We start from the raw sequence: 22,650 nt of genomic DNA, 5'->3' as shown, positions 1-22,650 counted from the left end.
GATGTCTAACTTTACTGTAGTTTTCAAATTACTGTGCAAATAGAATACAGTGCTGTCTTGAGAATTTTCAGGAAGTGTCACCAAAATCTGACTGTTTAGCATTGGAAAAAATGTCCAGAGTAAATTGTCATGATGAAAACATGACTAAGCCATTTGACTATCTTGTTTATAAACAATGATGTCAGAACTTTTTATCTTGATGACACTGACACTTTCATTGACATCAATACTTGCTTTTGAGAAATGAACTATCAATTTTGTGTAATTGATGCGCTTTTGCAGGTTATCAGCTATGTTTTGCAGTTTGAACTAAGTGTTTTGAGAAATGCATTAACTGTGGTGCAGAAATGCACTGGTGTTGTGAGAAACGCACCAAAGCCACTGAGAAAAACTGTAAAATTAGCTTGACAGATTTTGACACTAGTTCAACATTTGTGTATGTAATGACTCAAGTAATAACATGAAGACTATTAGTTTTATATGAAATGGCTATTCAGCATTCACAAGTTTAGTTCATTTTGACTGACATGACATAAGCACATGAAAAAAACAGCAGAGAGTGGTTTGAAAGCAATCGATGCATGTCCAAAATTTGCAATTTGTTGAAAGGAATGAGAAACTGCTACTATGATGTGCACAAATGACTGACTGTTTTGAGAAATGCATCAACTGTTGTGCAAATGTAAATAGTGTTGTGAGAAATACACCAAAGCATCTAATAATAATAATAATAATAAAATAATAATAAAATAATAATTATAATACTAATAATAATAATAAAATAATAATAATAAAATAATAATAATAATAATAAAATAATAATAATAATAAAATAATAATAATAATGATAATAAAATAATAATAATAATAATAACAACAATAAATAATAACAATAATAAAATAATAATAATAATAATAATAATAATAATAATAATAATAATAATAATAATAATAATCAAATAATAATAATAATAATAAAATAATAATAATAATAATAATAATAAAATAATAATAATAATAAGAAGAAGAGACCATGTAGGTGTAAAATTACTAAGTCAACAGAATGTTTAAGGCACCAACCAAAATCTAGGGCCAGACATAATAATCACTGCAAATAATATAAGAGATGGTGTTTCTAATGAAAGAACACAGAACATTTTCATAATATCCAGTGCAATATACAATATACAAAATGAATGCTAATAATGTGGTCTGGTAATGTATGCATTGGAATAACGTCAATGGAATGAGTGCGTCATGAGTGAAGAAATCATTAGTGATAAAAGATGCAAATACAGTGATATTCGCAGCTGAGCTTATAGATTTGGTGCATTTGTCAGAACACCGTTGACATTTTCTACATCTGTCATGTTGATCAAAATCCACTTGTTGTCTGTTGAATAGTTCCCTAAACCAAATGTCCCCACAAGCATAGCAACACCAGTATATTTTGACCTTGTGGGGACATTTAGAGTATACAGACTGTGCAGTATACATTTCATTACACACCTATGGGAAGTTCCTATGTGTGTGCGTGTGTGAGCATGTGGACTGTCTCCCTGACCTTAAGTGCTTGTGAGTGTTTTAAGACGAGGTGCTTTGCCTGTTGTGATGTTTGATGGTAATGGTGGAAGTGGGCAGATTAGCCGTGCCACGCTTCATTACGTCCTGCCTGAGGTCTCAGCGCCCGCCTAACCCGAACCGACAGTGGCCTGCCTGTCACAGAGCGCCACCGCTGTCCCATCAGGGGTGGAGAAAGCAGTTTCCTGCTGCCAGGCTCTGGACTTCCTGTGCTGATAGAGAGTAATTGCTGGACTCTGACCAAAAGCACACACTGAGGGCAGAGGTTTTGTGTGCAGGGTTTTGGAGCCAGTGGGAGAATGAGCCCATGTTCCCTCCTTTTTAAAAACGGCCAATAGCTTTTGTTTTAGCCCCAGACTGCCAGTATTTTTATTTGATAACAAAAGATGCGCATAAACTACGATGCAAACACTGTTACTGAACAAATTCCAGTATGCACATTAAAAAAGTCATGTGATTTTTGTTAGAAGAGATCATGTGATGATGAAAATGTGTGTGAATGGACAAACCAGCAGGCTGAGCACACTGTATGACATCTGAAATGTTGTTTTGGTCATTCTAAAGCGCATAACTATTTCAGTATTAGTGTTATTGTATTATTGCTGACCTCCAGAATCGAGCTCCGTCTGTGCTTGGCGTCTCACGCCTTCAAACACTGCCATGCATTCATTGCGTATCGCCATACTGTCTTCTAAGGTGCAAGTCGTTTATTAAATAAGGAAAAGATTCGTGCAGCTTCTCCTACCGCAGCAAATTCAATTTTTACTGCTGATATTTGGCGCTAGTTAATTAGGAAGTGACGATTTTGTTTTCTTTGGCTTGTTGGATGGAAACGCTGCTTTATTCGTCCGTCTTTTATGCGATATTCCAGTTTTGTGCGTAAATTTAATACGTATATTTAGATGGAAAGATAGCTAGTGAGTGTTTGAGCTCAAGCGCATCAAATGAAAAGCATCTTGAAGGGGGCGGGGCAAGTCAGATACTAGAGAGCATTTGATTGGTCAGAAGACTTGAGGAGAAACGTATGAGTATAGACTGTAAAAGATACGGACGTAGTAGAGGAGTGATGTGCACAAAGTAACGCTGGGTAAAATATAACACAAAGTTTTAAGATTTTTGCTCAGGGTTAACCTTGACATGCTTCCAAAGTTTTCGGCAGACGTCTTCCTGGTAATTATTAAAAAGTTAGTTGAAATTTGGATGAGAAACACAGTTAAAAAGTATAAAAGTATTTTTATTAGTCCATATATATATCATATATATATAAATATATATATATATATATATATATATATATATATATATTTTTTTTTTTAATATGTGAAAATATGTACGAATAATCTTATATTGTTGTAAATACCGTCTTCTAGGCTAAAAGATGGAAGCATTTCGAAAGATGTAAACAACACACAGTGACTTAAATATTTTTTAATGCAATTTTGGTGAAGCAGTGGCACTAGGTAGTGCTGTCGCCTCGCAGCAAGAAGATCGCTGGGATGCTGGTTCGAGCCCCGGCTCAGTTGCCGTTTGTGTGCCGTTTCTGCATGTTCTCCCTGCGTTCGCGAGGGTTTCCTTTCCTCCGGGTGCTCCAGTTTCCCCAACAGTCCAAATACATGTGGTACAGGGAGGCTAAATTGTTCGTAGTGTATAAATGAGTGTGTGGATGTTTCCCAGAGATGGGTTGCGGCTGGAAGGGCTTCCGCTGCGTAAAAACTTGCTGGATAAGTTGGTGGTTCATTCTGCTGTGGCGACCCCGATTAATAAAGGGATTAAGCCGACAAGACAATGAATGAATGAATGAATAAACGCATTTTTTTTCACTGTTTTGATGCAAATTAGCTCATAGATATCCTAAACAATCCTATGGGTGTCTTTACCAGTGGCGTTGCGAGGGGGAGGCTTTAGGGCAGGGGTCACCAATCTCGGTCCTGGAGGGCCGGTGTCCCTGCAGGGTTTAGCTCCAACTTGCCTCAACACACCTGCCTGGATGTTTCAAGTATACCTAAGACCTTGATTAGCTTGGTCAGGTGTGTTTGATTAGGGTTGGAGCTAAAATCTGCAGGACACCGGCCCTCCAGGAACAAGTTTGGTGACCACTGCTTTAGGGGCTTAAGCCCCTGATGTATTCTCAAAAGCCCCTGATCATTTGGAATATGTTGCACTTAAATAAAAAAGGTTGTAAAACATTTATTTTGTTATCGGAGTAATTAAAATTACTTCTAAAATTACTTCCCCTTATCTCTTTCGCCCCTAGCAATGCCAGTGGTCCTAAGAATACTGAAACTAACATCTCTAAAACTTTATTTTAATTTCATGGGACCTTTAAGCAATCTTGTGTCCTTGTGTTTTCATGTTACATCATCATCTATCGACAAAGTTCAGTTTCAAAACGGTTAGATGAGATGCGGCTGCGGCCAAAAGTTCATTCGTTCATTTTCCTTTGGCTTAGTCCCTTATTTATCAGGGGTTACCACAGCGGAATGAACCACCATCTATTCCAGCTTATGTTTTACGCAGCAGATGCCCTTTCAGCTGCAATCCAGTACTGGGAAACACCCATACACTCTTGCATTCACACTCATACACTACGGTCAGTTTAGTTTATTCAGTTCACCTATAGCGCATGTGTAAGGGCTCTGGGGAAACCAGAGCACCCGGAGGAAACCCACGCCAACACGGGGAGAACAGGGCAAACTCCACACAGAAATGCCTACAGGCCCAGCCGGGACTTGAACCAGAGGCCTTCTTGCTGTAAGGCAACAGTGCTAACCACTGAGCCATCGTGCCAGCATGAAGTTAATGGGAATTATTTATGTTAGTTTTAAAATGACCCAGTAATTGTATTTTATTAACATTATCCCTAACCCGACCATCACAGTAATGTAAAAACAGTAATTATATCGAGTATTAGTAATGCTATTTATTAAATTACCCAATTGATTTTATTTTATTGACATCTACCCCTATCCCAGCCCTAAACCTAACGCTCAAAGTAATGAAAAAAAACAATTATTGTTGTACAGTGTCACAAAAATGACATTGATGCACGTGTCTGCAGCTGTATCCCTTCTAGACTTAACCTTTTAAGACTCAAGAGCATAAGCACACACACTGAGTGCAGGTTTTTGTGTGCAGGGTTTTGGAGCCAGCGGGAGGATGAGTCCATGTTCCACCCTGACCAGCAGCACCGCGTCCCCTCCAGCCTGCAGCCCGTGCTCCACTCTGCCCTCCGCTGCTCCAGGACAGGCCGTCACCAGCCCCACATCCACCCTGGAGAGCAGAGACAGCGGCATCATCGGTGAGTGACCCACACACTGACCTATGACTGTTATTCTTCATGCAGAGATGCTTTGGGGTAGAGCTGGAATAAACACTGGATAAATCTGACATGCAATATTTAGTTTTTCTCTGTGATATGTGTTCTGATATGAATGCAGTTCCATTACATGCATTTTTATTTGATGTTCGACGTAATCTCAACCGAAACATGAAGAGAGGGCAGGACATAGAGTAAACTCCTCCCCTTTTTTAAAAACTTAAGACCCCAAGAACACTTAATTTTGAGGATGCATCGAATGCAGACTTGAGTGCGGTACTCGCTCTAACGGTCGTTATCTATTATCAAACATTTAATCCATGCAACCCATCCAGGGTAACAAATAGTCTTTATCTTCCCGATTATAGTAGACAAGTCAGATTGTGCATTTGCTTTTTAAATTTTGCTAGAATTCAAATTGTAATAAATACTGTAGTGTACTTTAGTTTACTTTTTACTACAATAAACTGGTTTATTATAGTATAATATACCCTTTAGTTGTAGAAACCTACAGCATTGGTTCATGTGTTTATATTATTGTAGTCGTTGTTAACTTTAGAATCATCACAACAAATTAATTCAAGTACTTTCCTGTAGTGTGGTTATAAAATATATATAGTATTTAATATAAATAACTGTATTATTTACTATACTTTCCTATAGTATGGTGTAACAATAATATAGTATTTAATATAAATAACTGTAGTATTTACTATACTTTTCTATAGTATGGTGATACAATATTATAGTATTTAATATAAATAACTGTAGTATTTACTATACTTTCCTATAGTGTGGTTATAAAATATATATAGTATTTAGTATAAATAACTGTAGTATTTACTATACTTTCCTATAGTGTGGTTATAAAATATATATAGTATTTAGTATAAATAACTGTAGTATTTACTATACTTTTCTATAGTGTGGTTATAATATATATATATATATATATATATATAGTATTTAGTATAAATAACTGTAGTATTTACTATACTTTCCTATAGTATGGTGATACAATAATATAGTATTTAATATAAATAACTGTAGTATTTACTATACTTTCCTATAGTGTGGTTATAAAATATATATAGTATTTAGTATAAATAACTGTAGTATTTACTATACTTTCCTATAGTATGGTGTAACAATAATATAGTATTTAATATAAATAACTGTAGTATTTACTATACTTTCCTATAGTGTGGTTATAAAATATATATAGTATTTAGTATAAATAACTGTAGTATTTACTATACTTTCCTATAGTATGGTGTAACAATAATATAGTATTTAATATAAATAACTGTAGTATTTACTATACTTTCCTATAGTATGGTGATACAATAATATAGTATTTAATATAAATAACTGTAGTATTTACTATACTTTCCTATAGTATGGTGATACAATAATATAGTATTTAATATAAATAACTGTAGTATTTACTATACTTTCCTATAGTATGGTGATACAATAATATAGTATTTAATATAAATAACTGTAGTATTTACTATACTTTCCTATAGTATGGTGATACAATAATATAGTATTTAATATAAATAACTGTAGTATTTACTATACTTTCCTATAGTATGGTGATACAATAATATAGTATTTAATATAAATAACTGTAGTATTTTTTGATGTGGGAGCATACTTCTGATAGCTCCTCTTCTTTTCCACAGCCACCCTCACCAATTACTCAGAGCCGATGGACCGCAGTGGGAAACACGGCGACGGCTCTCGGGGAAGCAGCCTGAAGCTTTGGCACTCACACAGATCTACACTGGATTCCAGTCTGTACCGCGTGGATGAGAACATGACCGCCTCCACCTTCAGCCTCAACAAGATCCCTGAGCCAAGCTCCGTCCACTACTCATCTCACCCCACCCCCCTATACCTCATGCCCCGCCCCAACTCAGTGGCAGGTGAGTCTGAAGCCCCGCCTCCTCTGCCTCTGGATGTTTGTGTGCTGTTGTTGTTTTTGGTTTCTTTATCTGTCTTGATTGTGAATTCCTGTTGTGCCACTCGATGCACATAACAATCCTGCTGCTTGGGGAACAGCTTCCTGAGGCAAATCCCAAACACACAACAAAAGATATCTGGACATCATGTTGATCAGTAAAGTGTGTTGCACAGGGCTGACGGTGTTCAGAATATAACTATAATGTAAGATCTGTTTGAGTTTAGGATTTACTTTAGATTTTAAAGTGAATTTGACCACAATATACAAGGTGGATGGATGGATAATATTGTTTATAGACAGATAGATAGATAGATAGATAGATAGATAGATAGATAGATAGATAGATAGATAGATAGATAGATAGATAGATAGATAGATAGATAGATAGATAGATAGATAGATAGATAGATAGATAGATAGATAGATGGATGGATGGATGGATGGATGGATGGATGGATGGATGGATGGATGGATGGATGGATGGATGGATGGATGGATGGATGGATGGATGGATGGATGGATGGATGGATATTAATGTTTATGGATGGATGGATGGATGGATGGATGGATGGATGGATGGATGTATACAAATGTTTATGGGTGGATGGATTCATAGCTATTAATGTTTATAGATGGATGGATGGATGGATGGATGGATGGATGGATGGATGGATGGATGGATGGATGGATGGATACAAGTGTTTATGGGTGGATGAATGAATGGATGGATTTATAGATATTAGTGTTTATAGATGGATGGATAAATAGATGGATGGATGGATGGATGGATGGATGGATGGATGGATGGATGGATAAATGGATGAATACTAATCTTTATGGATGGATGGATGGATGGATATTAATGTTTATGGATGGATGGATGGATGGATGTATAGATGTATACAAATGTTTATGGGTGGATGGATTCATAGCTATTAATGTTTATAGATGGATGGATGGATGGATGGATACAAGTGTTTATGGGTGGATGAATGAATGGATGGATTTATAGATATTAATGTTTATAGATGGATCGAAGGATAGATGGGTGGATGGATGGATGGATGGATGGATGAATATAGATAGATGGACGGATGAATGAATGGTTATTAATGTTTATGGATGGATGGATGAATGAATGGTTATTAATGTTTATGGATGGATGGATAGATACTAATGTTTATGGATGGATGGATGGATGGATGGATTGATAAATGGATTTATGGTGTTAATGTTTAGAGATGGATGGATGGATGGATGGATGGATGACAGATAGATACTAATATTTATGGATGGATGATGGATGGGTGAATGCATACTAATGTTTATAGATGGGTGGTTGGATGATACTAATCTTTATTAATGGATGCATGGATGAATGGATGAATTGATGGATAGTAATGTTTATAGATGGATGGATAAATGGATGGATAAATATTCATGTTTATAGATAGATGGATGGATGGATGGATGATGGATGATGGATGGATGGTTACTAATGTTTATAGATGGGTGGTTGGATGATACTAATCTTTATTAATGGATGAATTGATGGATAGATGAATGGATACTAATGTTTATGGATGGATGGATGGATGGATGGATGGATGGATGGATGGATACTAATGTTTATGGATGGATGGATATTAATGTTTATAAATGGATGGACGGATGAATGGGAGGACAGACAGACAGGTAGACAGGTAGATAGATAGATAGATAGATAGATAGATAGATAGATAGATAGATAGATAGATAGACAGACAGACAGACAGACAGACAGACAGACAGACAGACAGACAGACAGACACACGTCATATTTTAAATAGCCCGCATCTTACAGTTAAATCAAATGGAAAATGAATCGCCTCATGAAATGTCCTTCTATATTAATTCAGCTGCTTTATATTCAAATGCGTTTGAAATGAAATGTAAAAGGCGTTCTTTATTTAGATCTGAACGCCACACAACCCTGCTGTCCAGGTTAATGCACTCTCTCAGCTATCCAGTCCCACAATGCCATTAAAGCCCAGAACAATCTCCTTCAGTTTAGCTCAATCATTCGCTGGCTTCACTCAGACTGCAGTTTGTGACGGCATCAGTCGGGTCATGGACAGTACGCTTCAACTCCAGTGTGCACAGAGAACAGATGAGAGGCGTCTAATAGCAGCAATAATGATGAGTCTCCCTGAAGTAAAAGCTAAATCTGTCTGATGATGTTGATATGTCTCTTATGTAACGCGGTGCCTCTTCATTCCTGGCTGATTGTGTTACTGTGCAAGTAATCAGCATTGTTGTGTTTCTGAGAAGACCCTTTTTTTGAGAACAAGATATGTGAGGTTATCTAGAAGGAAAGTGGCTCTCAAAAGGGATGTAAAGATTATTTGTTAATCCGGTATTCACACTGTTGAACTAAATATACTAATAACTAATTCATCATAATGCAAATCTGGCTGCAGGTAGATGTTTCAGGCCTGTTGTCAGCCTGGTAAAAGGAGTGATTCTTTTTTTCTCAAAAAAATGGACCTTTTATCAGTCATACACCTCATTTTCTATTTAATTATGAGATTTAAATACTGCTTTAGTGTCATTTTAAGCACTATTTTTAGCTGAATTGGCTAAAATATTTCCTAAAGATTTAGAATAAAGAAATAGGAATAAATACTTATTTTTAAAATACTAATTCATCATGTCATGTATCATTAGAAAAAAAAATGGATCTGTTAAAGTTTTAAATTAACAACTGTAGCCTATTGCAGTGTTTCCTCCAAGCGGTGACCTCCTGCTCTCCCTCAGGGAGCCAATACGGAAGTAACTGAAACTGCAATTCATCGACTCGCCTTTGGGGGCTGGCTCCAGGAACACTAGATGTTCACCGGCTGTAGTGCTAAATTGGCCAATTTTACAGCTGATAAAACCATGTTTATAGCCTGGTAAATCTGGTTTTGGTGTATATATCTAATAATACCCTTCATGACAACTGTGAAGAGGTGAACTTTTTTTATAACTCATCCGTTTCATGTATATTGAGGTCGTACTCGCACTAGGTACAGTTGCCTCGAACCGGGCCAAAGCACGATTGTCCCCCCTTCCGTCTCCCCCGACGGCCCGCGCTCACACCACAAGCGAGCTTCGGCACGCTTACGTCATCGCTGCTGCGCTGTTCAGTAAGAAGCGCTCTCTCACTCAGAAGCACAGTGGAGATTTCTCTAGTTATATTGTTTCAGTTGTTTGATATGCCGTCAAATATTTCGCCAAACAGTCCTTAGGGATGCAGGGACACGCAGTCAGATATTTCGCCGAACAGATCCGCCCCTTTTGGCGCTCATAAACAATCATAAAGCTCTCGTGCTGCAGGAATGAAGAGGTCTGCTGAAGCCGCGCAGCTGTCGTGAAGTTAGGAGTTCTCGTCTTTAATAAACTACGGCAGTTTGCGTTCACTGAACAGTAAGAATGATTAATAAATCCATATGAAACAGTCCCTTAAAAGTCACGTCTCGCTTTCAGTTTCGGGCTTTGCCGCGTTTTGCACTCAAACACAAGCGTACCGCACCAAAGCCCAAGTGAACTGCGCTCAGGCACACCTCTTTCAACCGGGCCAGGGCCGGCAAAGTGAACCGTGCTTGAGCCTGATTCAGTGCACTCACACTTCTCAAACAATCCGGGAAACGGGCCTGGGCACGGTACGGATGGCATAGTGTGAGTAGGCCCTAAGTTATATTAAGTCTGCATAATTAAGGATGTGGCCACTTGAGTGACAGTAAGGTCTTGCTGCTCGCTGTCTCATCACCTCAGCTGATTCCGGCTGATTAGCCGCTGAACTCGGCATATACACACTCAAAAAAATGGATTATGGCTTTAGTTGGTCCAAAGAATATAACTATGCTTAAATTAAACAATTCACTTCTGTTTGTTTATTAAAATCAAAAGAGCTGTGTTGGAAAAAAATAGAAAAAGTAAGTTTTCCAATTGAAAGTGCTTGCTTATTTAAAATGCAACCCAAGCTCATTCTGGAAACGTAGCCCCGCGGACGTTCCTGGAGACCGCGATTTACGTGGCCGGAGGTACGTAAAGGCCGCGTTTGTTTTTTTTTTTCGAGCTAACGATGCGGGGCGTTGTGGCGCCGCTCCGCCCCTCCTCTTCGCGCTTGCCGGCCGACGGCTCGCCTCCGAGTGGAGGGCTTTCCCGACGCAATCAGTTTGTCCGCCTAGCTCACTGCGTTGCGTCGGCGGAGCAAAGGCCCCGGACGAGGAGGAGGAGCCGGAGCCGGCCGCGGTGGACGACGACCGGGATCGTGTCCGGGGAACAGCAGGTTCCGGAAATCAGGTAAGACGAAAAACGGAATCCGAAAAATAAGGGCGAGAACACGGCGGGATCCGAAAACGCGGTCGAAATCGAAGACAGGGGCTTTTGATTTTTTTTTTTTTTTTTTCCGATCCGGCGGCTTTTCGCGCGAGAACGGCACGGGCGCGAACGGCGTGCGCTCCCGAAAGGCGCCCGCCCTAGATGCGAAAAAGCGCGCACAGCGGCCTCTCGCGGATCAGCGAAAACAAAAAAATGCTCGAATACGTACCTCCCGGAACGTAAATCGCGGTCCGCAGAAACGTCCGCAGGGCTACGTTTCCACAATGAGCCCGGGTTGTTAAAATGAATGAGAGTTGTGTTGCTTCTGCAGTACCACATTTTGGTCAATAGGTGGTGTAATATCTGCACATGCGCATTTTCAAAGCAACACAGGAAGGAAGATTCAAACCACAGCATTCGCTCATATTATTTGGTATGTGATATGATATGATTTTTAATCGAAACCGATCGAAATTTATGCTCAATTTCGATTATCGAATCAAAAAATAGAATCGTCGATCCTCCGGCATCGCAATCTTCCGCCCGCCCTCGCTGCAAATCCGCTCGCGAAAAGTACACACTCAGGCCCTGTTTACACTGTCTTTGTTTTTAAATGGCATTTTAGAACGACAACGATTTGACATTCACAGTGGCGTGTAGCATTTCTGAGCAGCCCTCCTTCCTCTCTACCTCTGAAAATGCACATCACATGACCACACAGACACAGACGCACACACAGCCATGCGCTCGAGACAGCAGGTCCAGGCAGTCAGAGGACTGCTTCAATCTTTCACACACTTGTACTTAGTCATTTTAGCGAACACCTCAGATACTGTTGGCTGGTTCCTGTTGGTTGTGCGTCTTTTTTACCGACGCCATTATAACGACACAGATCACTGCCTATTCACGAGTCCCGCAGAAAAAGTGATTGACAGGTGGTAATTATGTGTGTGTCTTGCCTTTATTCATTTACTGTATGATTTGTTTATGGGTAAAACAAAGACCATGCAGGTCAGGTAGTTTAAACGGTAGGCTACAAATAAGAAATTGGTCATTAATTAATTAATTATTCATAATCGAAAATCGAATCGAATCGTGCCTTTAGAATCGAAAATGTAATCGAATCGAGGATTTGGAGGATCGTGACACCCTTAATGGTAATTAATAGATAAAGATTGCAGTACATATTGAGAAAGTGCACAAAGTTTCTCCAATGTGGACACACAGGTGAGATTTTTTAGTTTTTATGTGTTTATATTGGCGACGTAGCGGCACAGTAGGTAGTGCTGTCGCCTCACAGCAAGAAGGTCGCTGGTTCGAGCCTCGGCTTGGTCAGCTGGCATTTCTGAGTTTGCATGTTCTCCCTGCGTTTGTGTGGGTTTCCTCCGGGTGCTCTGGTTTCCCCAACAGTCCAAACACATGCGGTCTCGCATTTGCTAATCACTAATCTTCCAATCATATGAGCCCTAAGCTACTATAAATAGCCACAGTTTTCAGTTCACTTTATCTTCGTTTGGAAGAAACCCCCCTCCTCCCCTATTCTCCTCCTTTACCTCTGATTGGGCGGCACGGCGGCCCAGTGGTTAGCACTGTGAGCCCCACAGCAAGAACACTGCCGGTCCTGGTTCCACAGGACCGGTGGGTGTTTCTGTGAGGAGTTTGTATGTTCTCCCCGTGTCCGCGTGGGTTTTCCCCCGGGTTCTCCGGTTTCCTCCCACCATCCAAAGACATTCAACATTCATAACGATCAAGCTTTGTCTAATCCCTTGTATTTCCCTTAGCTACCGCAGCAGGGGAGTTCTGAGATCCACCGAGCTCAGGCTCCCCTCTCGCTCTGCCAACGGGAGGAAGCCCCGGGCTCGAGAAGCCCTTGAGCTCGAGGCTCTCTCCCGGGACAGCATGCCAAACAAGCTTTTATAAATCATGAGCTATGTGTGAACTCTTGAAATGCTGAATAGTTGGCGGTTCATTCCACTGTAGCGACCCCGGATTATTAAAGGGACTAAGCCAAAAAGAAAATGAATAAATGGATGAATATGTGGACCTTTTCGGGTTCAGTTTGATATATTTTGGTAGTAGTTGTGCGGCTGAAGTCGTCATTGGTAAAGAGAGTTCACTGTGATCCGACATGAAGATGAGAATAGGAGGACCTGAAATCTGCTTTTGTGCAGGTCACAGACGGTGTGATTGTTTATTCAGGGCCGCCGAGGATCATGGGAGCAGAAACACTCATTAAACATGTATCGTGAAGTGTCTTTCACATCAGTCAGACCGAATCACAATGAGCCCGTCTCCACAGTTGTCCGTCTGGATGTCTTTTCAATATATTTTTGTGTCTTATGTATGTGGGTGGCACGGTGGCTCAGTGGTTACCACAAACGTCTCGCAGCATAAAGGTCACTGGTTCGAGTCCCGACTGATCCAGTTGGCATTTCAGTGTGGAGTTTGCATGTCTCCCCATGTCTATATGGGTTTCCTCTGGTAGCTCCGGTTTCCCCACCACAGTCCAAACACATGCGCTATAGATGAATTGGATGAACTAAATTGGCTGTAGTGTATGTGTGAATGAATGTGTATGGGCATCCTTTGCGTATAACATATGCTGGAATAGTTGGCGGTTCATTCCACTGTGGTAAATAAGGCACTAAGCCAAAGGGAAATGAATGAATGAATGCATTTTTACCAGTGTGCAGAGATCATCAGCATCAGTACGTGCGATCCTCGCCTTAATAATTGCTTAGAAAACAAATCCCTTCCGAACGAGGGATGTGTAGGAGGAATGAAAAAAAAGAAAGATGAAAGGCCGGCGTTATAAATAATGCACTGAGGTAAGCGATGATCTCAGTGAATATGAGAGCGAGAAATACTCACTGTCAGCTCGGATGATGTAAGGAGGACTAAATAAACAGGAGGAAAGAGAAGTGGAAGGAAGACGGAGAGGAGATGAAGGTGTGAATGGAGACTGGAGATTATGTAATGGAGATGCTGGAAGACATGGAAACATCTTAATTACAGGTTTCTAGAGGAGAATGAACTGAAAGAAGGAGGATGGAGGTGTGATGTAACACAATAAATGTTGAGCTTAAAGGGATAGTTCACCCAAAAATAGGTCACTCATTTGGAATTGGTTCAAACCAAATGAGGATGTTTCGGGAAATGTTCTGGCTGCACTTTTCCATACAATGAAAGTCAATAGAGTTGATTCCAAACATACAATTGAAGTAGCCCCCTTGTATATTTTGTTCCCCAATTTCTGTTTGACGGAGAGCAGATTTTTTCAGCACATTTCTAAACATAATGGGCTCTATTTTGACGGTCCATGCGCAGAGCGCAAAACGCAGGGCGCAAACGCTTTCAGGGCGTGTCAGGACGCGTTTTTGCTAATTTAAGGACGTGAAATCTGCCTTGCGGCGTGGCGCATGGTCTAAAAGGGTTGAGTTTATTTTCTTAATGAGTTATAGGTGTGTGTTGAGAATAAACCAATTAGAGTCTCATCTTCCATTCCCTTTAAGACCCAGCTGCGTCGCGCCAAGAGCGCATTCGCTATTTACAGGATGCAAAGTAAGTCTAAGTGGAAAAACTGAGCATTTCACAAGCAAACAGTGAACAGTTTTTTAACAGAAAACTGTTAAACAGAGCATCTACTGCGTGAGAATGAGAGATAATGGATCACTTTCACATTCGCTCTTGGATAGGGAAACCTTTACGCACAGACATCAGTTAGTCTATAAATAAATAATTTTGTTTGTTAAGCGCAAATATTTTTTTAAAACTATTTCTATATTCAGTTCTAATTTCCAGCAAACGAATAAATGGACAATAATAACAAAATGTGCTCAAAAACCTGAGTTATATCCTAAAACACATGCTGTGCCCCATATGATCTAAAACCTGACAGGTGGGCAAATCTAAGCTTGTTTTTAATAAAACAAATATAAATATGGATATAATAAATAATACTGCTAATAATAATAACATCATACAAAAGCAAATTGTTATGAATGAACTGAAAAAGCCTCCCGAGATGAAGAAGACATAAAAGCAGTGATTTTTCATATTTATGTAGGCTAGAAAATAATATGTTTTGTAATATTTTAATCCTTTATATTTATATTCTATATCTGTTCTTATTATATCCTATATATATCCTTAATATTTACATTTTTTCATATGTAAAGATATTTGCCTATTGCTCTCTTGTGTGTATTAAGCAGTGCGTAAGCGAGGAGCAACTCTGCGCTGGAGTTTAGACCGGGTTTGTTTTGGTCTATTGAAAAATCTATTATAGATTCTCAAAATAGCAACGCGCCAGTGGTCCGCCTCAGAACGCCTTCCTTTTTAGACCAGAACGCCTATGAGCGCACAAATGAGCGCTAATGCATTTGCTATTTAAACAGCGTAGCGCAACGCCTCAAAACCACTCTTGCGCCAAGCTGAAACTACCAAAAGACTACTGCGCCGCGCCTTGCGCCACACTGCGCCAGGTGTATGATAGGGCCCAATAGTTTTAATAACTCATTTTTAATAACTGATTAATTTCTCTTTGCCATGATGACAGCACATAATATTTGAACAGACATTTTTCTACTTTGCCTACTTCACTACAACTAAAATTACTACAGTGACAATGCTGCCAGGGGACACAAAGGGATGGGATGCTATACCGAAAAGAAATATTCAGTAGCTGTAAATACCCTGCGACTTGTAAATGAAGATGAAATAATGAAACAAAGCTTAATAATTCCTTCTTAAATAATGAAGAACTTGTTAACAAGCTTTATTATCATTGTAAACTTGTGTAATGTAATGTGTATTTATATATAGTGTATTTATGTATGAACATACACCCAAAGTGCTTCACATTCATGAGCGGGGGTCTCTCCACATCACCACCAGTGTGCAACATCCACTTGGATGATGCGACGGCAGCCACACACCAGCTATTGGTGGAGTGGAGAGACAGTGATGGAGCCAATTGGATAGGGATGATTGGGAGGCCATGATGGATAAGGGCCGATGATGGGAATTTGGCCAGGGCAACGGGGTTACACCCCTACTCTTTCACGAGAAGTGCCATGGGATTTTTAATAACCACAGAGTCAGGACCTCGGTTTATCGTCTCATCCGAAAGACGGCGCTCACTGACAGTATAGTGTCTCCTTCACTATACTGGGGCCTTAGAATGAACACAGACCACAGATTGAGTGCCCCCTGCTGGTTTCACTAACACCACTTCAAACAGCAACCTAGTTTTCCCATGTGGTCTCCCATCCAGCAACTTACCAGGCTCAGCCCTGCTTAGCTTCAGTAAGTAATCTTGTGCTGTAGGCAGGGCCCGATTAAGAACACATTGGGCCCTGGGGCTATAGCAAATCCAATTTTTTTACCTCACAAAAGTATATATATATATATATATATACACACACACACTAATATATTTATATACTATATATAAATATAACATCATCCATGTTGTTGTTGTTGTTATTAATATTATTATTATTATTATTATTATTGTTGTTGTTATTATTATCAATAAATTACTAATTAATATTGTTTTCTAATTTTAAACCAATTGATTTATATTTGATTATTATATATGTTTTCTATTTTATTAAAATAGGCCTGCAAGAATAAAAAATTAAGGTGATGACATAATATGAACTTTAAAGTTTAATCTTTAAACCTTTACCTTTAAAATAATTCTTTATAACTTTAGCTGACCATAAATCCCTGACGATATGATATCTTTAAAATAAAATAAAATAAAATAAAATAAAATAAAATAAAATAAAATAAAATAAAATAAATAAATAAATAAATAAATAAATAAATAAATTTATTTATTTATTTATTTATTTATTTATTTATTTATTTATTTATTTATTTATTTATTCATTCATTTATTTAGCCTAAATATACTGGGAAATGGATAAAAATATTCTTTTTCAAAGTAAGATGTACTCATTTATGTTGAGCACTGTAAAAAAAAAAAACATTTTGGAAGATCCCCATAAGGATTTAATTTTATTGTGAATCTGCAGTAATGAGTAGTTTTGCAGACTCGTCCACCCGCAGGTTTCTGGATGAGAGCACCTGTGGCTCTGAACACAAACTCAAACTCTATTTCACAGTATTATCTCAGAGCAACACTGTCTTGTCTCTCTCTCTCTCACACACACACACACACACACACACACACACACAAGCAAAATCAATTTCAAAGTTATTATTTTTTGTGCTAGAGAAGCCTTTCTCTTTTATCCACTCTGTGAAGTCATTCTGTGTAGACTCCTTGAGCACCGTGGAATATGTCGTTCCTGTTAAAGAAATAAGCATCAAGCTGGAAATAACACACACTTCTTTTCATAGATGACAAAAGTGTCTCTCAGGATGCCATGTGTTGCTGTGTTTGTGTGTGTGTGTGTGCGTGCGTGCGTGTGTGTGATTGAGTACAGGAGTGATTAGGCCTGTTATTATTCTTACATGATGATACAGTAAAATGATTAATAATTGCAGTAATAATACTAATAGATATTGAATGGCGACACAGTTGCGCAGCAGGTAGTGCTGTCACCTTACAGCAAGAAGGTCGCTGGTTCGAGCCTCGGCTGGGTCAGTTGGCGTTTCTGTGTGGAGTTTGCATGTTCTCCCTGCGTTTGCGTGGGTTTCCTCCGGGTGCTCCGGTTTACCCCACAGTCCAAACACATGCAGTACAGGTGAATTGGGTTGGCTAAATTGTTCATAGAGTATGAGTGTGAATGGATGTTTCCCAGAGATGGGTTGCGGCTGTAAGGGCATCCGCTGTGTAAAACACAAGCTGGATAAGTTGGCGGTTCATTCCGCTGTGGTGACCCCAGATTAATAAAGAAACATAGCCAAAAAGAAAATCAATGACTCAATTATGTTGTTGTTATCATGTAATATAATTATTATTGTTATTATTATTATTATTATTATTATTATTATTATTATTATTATTATTATTATTATTATTGTTATTGCAGTTGTTTTATTATTATTATTATTATTATTATTATTATTATTATTATTGTTGTTGTTATTAATATTGTTATTATTATTATTATTATTATTGTTGTTGTTATTAATATTGTTATTATTATTATTATTAATATTGTTGTTGCTGTTGTTGTTGTTGTTGTTGTTGTTTTTGTTGTTGTTTTTTGTCATTTTTATTTTTACTATTGTTGTTGTTGTTTAGTTATTATTGTTATTATTAGTAGTAGTATTTTTAGTGTTTTTGTTGTTATTATTTTTATCATTATTGTTTTTGTTATTATTGTTATTATTATTATTATTGTTATTATTAGTATTTTTATTGTTGCTGTTATTATTATTTTTATCATAATTGTTTTTTGTTATTATTATTATTATTATTATTATTAGCGTTTTTATTGTTATCGTTACTATTATTATTATAGTTGTTGTTGTTGTTATATTAATTCTTTTTTTATTAATTTATTTATTATTATTTAAATTGATTTATTATTTTATTTTATTACTTGCTGACAGCACTTATTTATTTATTTATTTTGTACTTAATAATAAAGTATCATTTCTTACTGTTAAATTTGTATGTATTATTTATTTATATTCATTAATATTTATTTATTATTTAGTAAAGTTTATTGTATTTATTAATATATATTTGTTCACTTCAATTTATAAAAAAAAAAATTCATTTTATTTATTTTAAAGCGTGATAGCCACAACTATAAAAACATCTACAGTAACGATTCTTTAAAATATATCAGATGCATTTGCAATTCTATTTATGATGCATAAATAACAAACATCTTCTGTTTTGGGTTGCCTGTACCTTTAAGAGCAGATAATTGACTTGTTGAGGAGTTTCATTAGTTGTCAGGTTCATTTAGCTCGGTGCAGTCCAGTCCCACCCGAAGGATCCTGATTTTCTCCAACTCCTCCCCGACATTCCCAGCTGCTGCGCTCAACCCAAATACAGCCCAGACCACTTCCCATGATTCCCAGTCTCCTCCAGTCCTCAAGCACACAGTTTAGACAAGTCAGAGCAAAGCTTGACCTCCATAGATCCACACTTTGGGTATGGCTTTCCTGCTGGGACTGAATGGAGGAACTTGGAGGTCTTTATTTCTGTCTTCCTGATCCAGATTTAATCAGACACTTGTGGGAGCGTTTAGAAGTGATCATCTCCAGCCTGTCTGTCGCTTCATATGTAAATCTGGGATTTTGTCAAATTGTAATATGGATTTCAAGACAACGTGGATATGACAACGTTTGTAAGTTTGTTGTGGTTGTCAGATGCTCTAATATTGTGTTTTGAGTGGTTGCTAGGGTGTTATTGTGGTTGACAGGGGTTATTTTAAAATGTAAAAGTTGTTGCTATGGTTCGTAATGGTTGCTAGGCTGATCCTTGTGGTTGTCAGGTGTTCTATTACAGTGTTCAGAGTGGTTGCTAGGGTGTTCCTTGTGGTTGCCAGGTGTTCTATTATTTAGTTCTGAGTGGTTGCTAGGGTGCTATTGTGGGTGCCAGGTGCTCTATTAAATGTTCTAAGTGGTTGCTACAGTATTCGATTATATGGTTCAGAGGGGTTGCTAGGATGTTCTTTTGGTTGCCAGGTGTTCTTTTGTAGTGTCTGAGTGGTTGCTAGGGTGTTCAGAATGGTTGCTAGGCTGTTCCATGTAGTTGCCAGGTGTTCTAATATTGTGTTCTGAGTGGATGCTAGGGTGGTATTGTGCTTGCCAGGTGTTCTATTACAATGTTCAAAGTGGTTGCTAGGGTAATCTATTATAATGTTCCGAGTGGTTACCAGAATGTTTCTTGTGGTTGCCAGGTGTTTTATTTAATGTTTTAAGTGGTTGCTATGGTGTTCTGTAAATGGTTCAGAGTGGTTGCTAGAATGTTCCTTGTGGTTGCCAGGTGCTTTATTATTGAGTTCTGAGTGGTTGCTAGGGTGTCATTGTGGTTGCCAGGTGTTCTATTAAATGTTCTAAGTGGTTGCTACGGTGTTTGATTATATGGTTTAGAGTGGTTGCTAGGCTGTTCCTTGTGGCTGCCATGTGTTCTAATACAAGTGTTTGTTCAGGTGTTCTATTAAAATGTTCAGAGTGGTTGCTAGGGTGTAATTGTGGTTGTCAGGTGTTCTATTATTGAGTTCTGAGTGGTTGCTAGAGTGTTGTTGTTGTTGCTTGAGTGTTCTAATACAATGTTTCAGGTGGTTTACTCGGGTGTTCTATTATAATGTTCAGAGTGGTTGCTAGAGTGTTCCTTGTGGTTGTCAGGTGTTCTGTTATTGAGTTCTGAGTGGTTGATCGTGTTATTGTTGGTGTTCTAATACAATGTTCTTAGTGGTTGCTCATGTGTTCTATCATAATGTTTAGAGTTGTTGCAAGAGTGTTCCTTTTGGTTGCCAGGTGTTTTATTGTTGTGTTCTGAGTGGTTGCTAGGGTGTTATTGTGGTTGCCAGGCGTTCTGTTATTGAGTTCTGAGTGGTTGCTAGGGTGTTCTTGTGGTTGCCAGGTGTTCTATTATTGAGTTCTGAGTGGTTGCTAGGGTGTTATTGTGGTTGCTAAGGTGTTCTAATACAATGTTCTTACTGGTTGCTCATGTGTTCTATTATAATGTTTAGAGTGGTTGCTAGGGTGTTCCTTTTGGTTGCCAGGTGTTCTATTATTGAGTTCTGAGTGGTTGCTAGGGTGTTATTGTGGTTTCTAGGGTATTCTAATAAAGTATTCTTAGTGGTTGCTCATGTGTTCTATTATAATGTTTAGATTGGTTGCCAGGGTGTTCCTTGTGGCTGCCAGGTGTTCTATTATTGTGTTCAGACTGGTTGCTAAAGTGTTCCTTGTGGTTTCCAGGTGTTCTATAATTTTTTTACTCAGAGGTTTCTAAGGTGTCCATTGTGGTTGCCGGGTGTTCTATTATATTGTTTAGAATTGTTGCTAGGTTGTTCATTGGGGTTTAAAGGTTCTATTATAGTGTTCATATTGGTTGCTATGGGTGTTTCTTGTGGTTGCCAGGCGTTCTATTTTCTGTGTCCTGGGTGATTGCCAGGGTGTTCATTTTGATTGCCAAGTCTTCTATTACAGTGTTCAGAGGGATTGCTAAGGTGTTCCTTGTTGTTGCCAGGTGTTCTACTATTGTGTTCTGAGTGGTTGCTAGGGTGTTCACTGTGTTTGCCAGGTGTTCTATTGTAGTGTCCAGAGATGGTGATGGGATGATGTTTGTGGTTGCCAGGTGTTCTATTATAATGTTCTGAATGGATGCTAGTGTGTTCATTCTGGTTGCCAGATGTTTCGTTAAAGTGTTCAGAGTGGTAGCAATGGTGTTTATTGTGGTAGCCAGGTGTTCTATTATAGTGTCCAGAGATGGTAGTGGGGTGTTCCTCGTAATTGCCTGGCGTTCTATTATTGTGTTCTGAGTGGTTGCTAAGGTGTTAATTGTAGTTGCCAGATGTTCTATTAAAATGTTTTAAGTGGTTGCCAAATCATCAAACAAAACAACCAACGAGAGACATTTAAAAAGAAAAGAATTTGTCATTTATTTAAATTTAACATGAACAAACATAAATAGACAGGTTAGAAACAATCAAGCATTCATCAATAGATAATTGTTTTATGGTGTAATTGTTTTATAAAATAATATATGAATTCCATATATGTTTATGAATTCCAGTTTTGAAGTTGTACAAGGAAGTTCTCATTCCTTGCGGTTGCCAGATGTATAATATTTTATATTTATCCTTATTTAAACATTTACTTTAAATTTATTTATTTATTTTATATTTGTAATTGATTTATTTTTATACTTATAGTGTTCTGCAATAGGGGTTTGGGGGGGGGGGTTGATACCAATAGGGATAATAGTGTTTGGCTTCAGATGAACTCCGCTTGATCCTTGTGTTTGTCTTTATTTGTCTTCTCTCCCGTTAGCCACGAGTTCGGCTCACCTGGAGGACTTGGCGTATTTGGATGAGCAGAGACACGCGCCCCTGCGCACCTCGCTGCGGATGCCCAGACAGAGCTCCACCGCGGGCCGCTCCGGGCAGGACCTGCGAGGTGAGAGACTGACCGCCTGTGCTAAGCTTTTATTCACATCAGCCCCATTCTGAACTCACAAATACATTAGGTCAGATGTCAGACAGTCCACAGATCAGCGTTTATTCAGCTGATTAGCAGGCTCTGAATCTCTCTCATTCCTCTGCTCTGAGCTCTGTCCGATTGACTCACATTATATCTGTGCTTTAGTGTTTGATTCAGCGCCCAAATATACCAACGCAATCTCGCGGCAATTCGTAACTTTTTGATTTAGTCGTTAATTCGTATGAATTCGTACGATCTAATTCGTACTATTTAGTACGATTTGCTCATCATCCAATGATGGTTTGGGTTAGGGGTGGGGTTGGGTGCCACGCCTCCTTTTTAAAATCATAAATTT

The 22,650-nt window shown here is 38.4% G+C and overlaps 1 protein-coding gene across 19 annotated transcripts in view; it reads left to right on the top strand.

Moving 5' to 3' along the window:
- Positions 1 to 22,650, top strand: part of tanc2b (tetratricopeptide repeat, ankyrin repeat and coiled-coil containing 2b) — a 258,482-nt gene that overhangs the window by 193,397 nt on the left and 42,435 nt on the right. For 17 of the 19 annotated variants that reach the window (XM_073918053.1, XM_073918051.1, XM_073918050.1 and 14 more), the window contains 3 exons: positions 4,717 to 4,879; positions 6,586 to 6,828; positions 22,146 to 22,271. In XM_073918053.1, the coding sequence (XP_073774154.1) occupies positions 4,717 to 4,879; positions 6,586 to 6,828; positions 22,146 to 22,271 (532 nt within the window). Of the gene's footprint in view, positions 1 to 4,716; positions 4,880 to 6,585; positions 6,829 to 19,260; positions 19,493 to 22,145; positions 22,272 to 22,650 lie in introns of those variants that run through there. The other 2 variants (XM_073918066.1, XM_073918065.1) reach the window with 1 other exon arrangement.

The sequence above is a fragment of the Danio rerio genome, chromosome 12 (genome assembly GCF_049306965.1).
Source record: "Danio rerio strain Tuebingen ecotype United States chromosome 12, GRCz12tu, whole genome shotgun sequence".
Classification (NCBI taxonomy): Eukaryota; Metazoa; Chordata; class Actinopteri; order Cypriniformes; family Danionidae; genus Danio; species Danio rerio.
Note: the sequence above shows the minus strand (reverse complement) of the source record. Positions and strands in the feature narration are given on the sequence as shown.